The sequence below is a fragment of the Aplysia californica genome, unplaced genomic scaffold (genome assembly GCF_000002075.1).
Source record: "Aplysia californica isolate F4 #8 unplaced genomic scaffold, AplCal3.0 scaffold00843, whole genome shotgun sequence".
Taxonomy (NCBI): domain Eukaryota; kingdom Metazoa; phylum Mollusca; class Gastropoda; order Aplysiida; family Aplysiidae; genus Aplysia; species Aplysia californica.
In genome coordinates, this window is record NW_004798113.1 from 274,240 (window position 1) to 281,036 (window position 6,797).

Sequence of the window (6,797 nt, forward strand, 5' to 3'; positions counted from 1 at the left end):
AAAAAAGTGACAAACCCCCTCCCACCACTTTTCATCCAAACATGTAGTCTACATGCAATTATAAAAAATAAAGCTAGTTAACTCAGGTAACAACATGATAATTAAAAGACATTTCCATAAGGGGTACCCTAATCCGTTCCCAGACAGCATTATCGCAATTAAAGGCAACCACAGACGTATTCTTTCTCAAACATACGGTAATGACATCAAGGCAGACTTGCTAGGTGCTTCGAGAAAATTGTTAGTTATAGAGTGTTAGGAAGCGCTGATTTTTAAATTTTTATTTAAACAGCTGTCCTTTCGGGTGTATACATGTAGTTAATGTATTTTTTAGTAGAAGTTTTACGCCGCTCGTAACGGCATAAGGTCATATGAGTGCCAGAAGATCAGAGGTGTTACAAGAGAGTAACAAACATAAAAAAGAAAAAGGGGAGATAAGGACCATAGATATTTGATAGGAAAGATACTACAGACAGTGCAATGGAAAAATCTGTGTTGGGTAAACTTCAGACAGTAGAAAGTGTAACGCTTCCTTACCTTCTTTCCTTGTTATTTCTTCTCCTCTTGTAAAAGAAGATGGCAAAGAGAGTGATGAGGATGATGGGAATGATGACTCCCATGCACACCAGAACGACAAACAGCGTCTCGTCTTTGATGGGCATCTTGTGGAAGAAGTCCAGATTGTCCTGGGAGTGCCCACTGTCTCCAGCTGCAAGCAGAACAAAGAAAAAAGTTTTGATCAGACCAAAGATGAATCGGTGATAAAATAAATAAATAAAAATATATTACACTTTTATTGATCCTAGAAGGGCAATTTGGTTTACAATGGCAAACATACATACATACATACATAGTTATGATACAAACATACATAAATACATGCACAAATACATACATAAATACAAATATGTAACCAGTACAGAACAATTTACAACCATGCCATTGCCAGTCGCCACTGTGCAGCGCCCTGATAAGTGAATCATTCTGCGTTTTTCACATTCAGCTTTCAATTTCAAGTGAACGATCTTGTAATTTCACTGTCTGCATTCTTTGAGATTTTGAAGAAGAGCCTTACGATGAGGTTAGAAAAAAAAACCCCAAACAACTTTACGATGGAAAATTACGCAGTGCAGACATAACCGAAGCATGTAAAAAGTGGTAAAATCTGAAAGGAAACCAACAAATTTTTTTCAGATTCAGAGATTTATGCACTTACAAAATCAAGAGTGCTGACACAACTAAAACAGTGTAGAAAACAAAAAAAGCTTTTCTACATCTTCACATCCTCTTCCAACTGTCAAAAATAGTCTCTTAATTAACAACTCTCTGTTTTATAATTTTCCTGCAGTAGCTATCAAGGTCAGAGACTTCTTTTCTTTCTTTGATCTTAAATGTTATTATCAGTTCAAGATGAGAGAACTATTATTATTGTTTACAACTAACACACAAAAAACCCTGCCACATAGGTACGACTTCAGTATCTTTAATCTCATTTAGTGTCATTGTCATTGTCAATCTCCTAGGCATACACTTTTATCATCAATGCCTGTCACCCCTGGCAGGATATAGGCCACATACAAGCTCCTTCCAGGTATCTCTGTCCTGAGCCATCCTTCAAAGCTTGTTCCAAGTGAGCTTCATTTCTCTCATGTCCCTTTCCACGCATCTCCTCCATGTTTCCCATGGCCTACCCCTGCCTCGTGCTCCCTGTGGGTTCCACTGCAGTGATTGTCTTGTGATGTTTCCGCTGGGCTTTCTTAAGGAGTGTCCCATCCATCGCCACTTTCTTAGTCCTATTTCTACTTCTATTTCTACACACTTTTATAGTGGTTGCAAAACTTTGTGAATTTCAAAAAGCTTCATTTTTACCCACAGCAGGTCCCAGTAAGCTTTCCCCCCAAAGCACCCCCCCCCCCCCATCCAAATTACGTTAGTTACAAAACAAATATATCAGACACCATATGAACGGCAAGCTTAGCTTTACTACAAGAGTATTACAGCATTTGCAAGACAAGTAAATATTGAATATTAGATGAAGTCCTATTGGAGAGTAACAAATACAGAAAAAGCGGCAAGAAAAGGTTGATAGATGTTTGATAGGAAACAAGGAGCAAACCACACCAGATCACCCACTAAACGCTCACTGTGAATGGCTGCAGTGGCTTTTGGACAAATATTTCAGTTATATATCCAAAGAGCCCTCCCCCTCCCCCCACCAACAAAACAACAAAAAAACAAACAACTGAAACAAAACAACAAAAAAAACAACAACCAAACACCCCCCCCCCCCAAAAAAAAAAAAAATTTAAAGCAAAAGCCATCATGACATCTACTTTTTAAAAACAGAACAAAAGGACAAAGGTTGTTTTGTACTTGGATTGATGTAAAGTGCCTAGAGCTGTGTGTACATGGGAGTAGGGGCGATAAAAGTGATATTATATACACATTATTATTAATATAATAATAATAATAATTATCATTATTAAGAAGAACAAACCTGACTCTAAGAACGCTGTGTTGAAAGCATTCACTTCAATGTCAGAGTCCAGCTCTCTCACCAGATCCTCCCTGAACGTGGAGTTCTTCGTCATGTTCACATCCTGCATAGACTCATCCACCACCAGTTCCACATCATGGTGAATCTCTGCAGAATTCTGGAGCCAAAAAAAAAAGGAAAAAAGATCAAACAAGGAATGGGTTTTTCTTTTGTGTCGAGTTTTATAGCAGCACAAAAACAAAGATAAAAGAATAACAATGAAATGAAAAAACAAAAGAACACCCCCCCCCCCTCCAGAAAATATAAAAATTCATTTAACTCTTTAAGCCCTGAGTTTTTTCCTCCATTTCGCAGAGTTTTTTTCTACAGTCACCTAGAACTAGAGCATTATGTCTCATTATAACCCCAAAAGCTTGCCACCAACTTCTAAATTGCAGAAACAAAAGGCTTAGTGATTACTAAAAAACTTGGTTCGGGAACAGCTCCGAAAAACAAGCAAAAACTATCACTAAATTAAACGAAACAGTTGTCTCTAGTACTGGACGCTGAGCGTCCGATGGGGTTCAAAGAGTTAATATACATGCATACACTCAATGTGCTCCTCTACGGCTGCGAAACTTAGAAGACAACAAATACAGTGCTGAATAAAGTCCAGACTTTCATCAACAGATGTATGAGGAGTATCCTAAGAATTAAGTGGCAGGATAGAATAAGAAATGAAGAGCTACGGGAAAGGACAGGACAAAAGGATATAGAAGTAGAAATAGGACTAAGAAAGTGGCGTTGGATGGGACACACCTTCAGAAAGCCCAGCGGAAACATCACAAGACAGTCGCTGCAGTGGAACCCACAGGGAGCACAAGGCAGGGGTAGGCCAGGAGAGACATGGAGGAGAAGTGTGGAAAGGGACATGAGAGAGATGAAGCTCACTTGGAACGAGCTAGGAAGGATGGCCCAGGACAGAGATAAATGGAAGGAGCTTGTATGTGGCAAAAACTAGGGGGTGAAAGGCACTGATGATACACTCACATTGACGTTGGGCTGGTACAAAACTTTGGCCAGTCTCTCTTGAAGATGCTCCTGCAGTCGCCTCCTGAAGCCTCCCATGAGCTTGGTGGCGGAGCTGAGGTGGTAGCTGGCCTTGGACACGGACTGCGACACGATGCTGTTCACATTGCCCTGGATCAGGCTCCAGAGGGAACGGTGGGGCGAAGAGTGGCCCGTGAAGTAGTGGACCGCGCCTGTCATGTTCCCCACATGGGCAAGAAGGTCGGGAGGGGCTGGCATGGTTTTATATGTATATATATGAGATTTTCAAACCTGTGTTTAGAGAAGAAAAGAACAACATTATTTCCGAGTGAAATGGGTCTTGAAAAAAAAAAGATTTGATTTTAGCAACAAAATCACCTGTCAGAAATTTTCGTGCACTAGTTAATTTATTTTTCTCTTACCATTCATTAGCTAACTACAAAAAATTTAGACAATAAAATTTTCCAAAAACATCAGACTTGCACAAATCACTGTCACAGAGTCTTTAACCCTATCTGTACGTCTTGTTTTACTATCGTATCCATACGACGTTTGGAACTCTGTGCCACCACTTTCCAAAGATAAAAGTTACTTGTTAATCCGATCCATACGCTTTGCATAGCAGTCTGTCAAAATGATTTTTTGAAAAATACTGAAAGTTTCAAAGGGATCTTCATACTAAAAGTATTTTAAAATGTGAAAAATACAACCCCAGGGGGGACAAAATGACCCCTGGGCATACGGATCTCCCATGATATAATAACATTCGAGTCAATGCCTGACTGGCTGTTATGATAGTTGAGTAAGACCAAGACAGAAGAAATTAATAATGATTAAATACAGAGAGGGCTACACTTGGGGATGTTTTCTTCCCAAGCTACCCCACACATCTAATTGCCTCTACTCCTCAAGACAACAATTAGAACAGACATGCAGCTATTACCGAATGGCATCATGCAGAAGAGTTAATGCTCAGATGCTCCTGGATCGCTAACAACAACAACAGAGGGCTACACTGAAGTCTATGAAAACCCCTTCTCTAGCTTTATTTGAGCCTTTCAATTGTAGTATACTGTAAGGACTCTTGGGCTAAGGTCATTTCTCCTGACTAAGAGAGTTTTTTAAATTAGGAAGTTGAACTTGAATATCAAGATGTTCCATGAAAGTGGTATTTCTAGTTTTATAATTTTAAACTGGAAGGTAACTTGATCTGGATCATAATTTACTGACTGACTATAAATTTACAGTCCACTTTTTCTATCCCAGGAAATCGGGTCGATTGGGTGACAAGTTCCAGCTGAGTGCCACTGGTTGTAGGTTGGTAGAAATATCATACTTAGCCTACCAGCAGACAGTTCACACAAACACCACCCCCCCCCTCCCCCATCAAATCGCCCTTTGAGTTTGAGGCCCATGTCCAATCATGTTAAATGATGTTGGCGATTGTTAAGATTCCCGCTTTTTGTTCCGAAGTGCGTTTTTCAGGATTAGGGTTAGTGTCAGGGTTAGGGTTAGTGTCAGGGTTAGGGTTAGTGTCAGGGTTAGGGTTAGTGTCAGGGTTAGTGTCAGGGTTAGGGTTAGTGTCAGGGTTAGGGTTAGAGTAAGGGTAAGATTCTAGATCTAGATCTAGGGACAAAAGTGAAATATGCCTGAGGCTATGAAAAACCTGCATCGGAATTAAACGCGGGTATAATAACAATGGCCATGTCCCCTGCAACCCCCCCTTTTTTTTAAAGGCAACTTCCGGTTTTGTTTGCGATTGTTTGGGTACATAAATGTATAAACGAAGTGACTGTTGCTTTGAACGTTCGGGAAAATAAACCTCAACTCTATTTCTCCGAGCGGTTTCCGTTCTCAATATTTTTTGGTTATTTGCGAGATTTAGGTGTCATCTTTCATTCTGCCATTCTGTGAGGACTGGGAAAAAGCATTTTTTGTATCGAATTCAATTTCTAGAGTAGAGCTAGAGATTTTTAAATGTCTGAATATTCAGATACACTTCAGTTGTGGTAAAGGGCAACATTCTCGGACTATACTTCACTAGAAAATGACTTCAAAAGGTACTGCCAGAAAACAAGACTGATCGACCTTGGCAGTAACTTATTTTGCATTTAGTCACCAAGCAAAAACTAAAATCCTTCATGTAAAAAAAAAATTCCCTCTACACTCCCCCCCTCCCCCACGCCCTGTTCACACCTTACACACACACAGACACAGACATAAATACACACACACACACCTGAAGGCACACTCACACACACACGACTCAGACACGCACACACACGGGCCACTCCACTCGTAATTATTATCAACAAATCTCGAGAATGGAAATTGTTCGCAGAAATAGAGTTCAAGTTTATTTTGCCGAACGTTCGCAGACTGAGAAATAGAGCCGGCCAGTATAAATAAAGTCTATCTATAGAGGTCTTGGTCTAGATTTCTAGATTCTAGAGATCTAGAACTAGATCTAGATTCCATATTGAGTTCTCCCGAAGAGTCCCTACTTGTGTATGAAGCAATTCATATATAATACTCTAGATTCTAGATAGACTAGGTCTAGATTCTAGATCTAGTCTAGATTCTAGATCTAGATCTCTAGATCTCAATCTAGAATCTAGAAAATCTAGATCTAGATTCTAGACTAGTCTGATCTAACAATGAAATGGTACAGTTGTCAGTAGTTGGGAAACTCACTTTGTATCTTGGAACTTGTATCTTTTATCATTACTCTCTAAACACTAGGCTAATCTAAGGGGAAGAATTCCCATCTTTGTATCAGCCTCCTAGATCTCTAGATCTAAATTAAATCGGTCAATCCTTTTGTGGGTTAAATAATCAGACACCAGTGGACTGGTCACAATCCCCACAATGAACAATGTCAGGAATGAATGATGGCGATGGTTACCACATCCAGATCAGATCAAATTCCAAAGAGAAAAGACAACAACAATAGTACACGACAACCGAGTTCAATAACATGTGTATAAGCTGAGCAGGTTAATTTTAGAAATAAACTTACCTTAATTATGTGAATGTGAAAGCTCTTTCTTCGGAGCAAAGTTGGAAGAGTACACACTTCACTTCTGGTTTTAGCTCTGGGACACTTACTTTGTTTACTTGCACATTCGCTTCCGGTTCAAGGGAGACGACTCATTATATTTTTCTCTCAGCGCCCAGGCAATCAGGGATAAACCATAAAGTAAAAGATACAGTAGTAGGCCTATCATTATAACATAGTACCACACCTCTTATAATTATATATATAGAGAGG

General features: G+C 39.6%; 1 protein-coding gene across 1 annotated transcript; it reads right to left on the bottom strand.

Moving 5' to 3' along the window:
• Nucleotides 1-537: 537 nt before the first annotated feature.
• Nucleotides 538-6,655, bottom strand: LOC101852281 (the record flags this gene model as incomplete). Its single annotated transcript, XM_005110034.3, is given in 4 exon segments — nucleotides 538-709; nucleotides 2,498-2,654; nucleotides 3,527-3,817; nucleotides 6,546-6,655. Coding segments are annotated over 3 exon segments (587 nt in total), but the record flags the coding sequence as incomplete, so codon positions are not given.
• Between the last annotated feature and the right edge of the window lie 142 nt (nucleotides 6,656-6,797).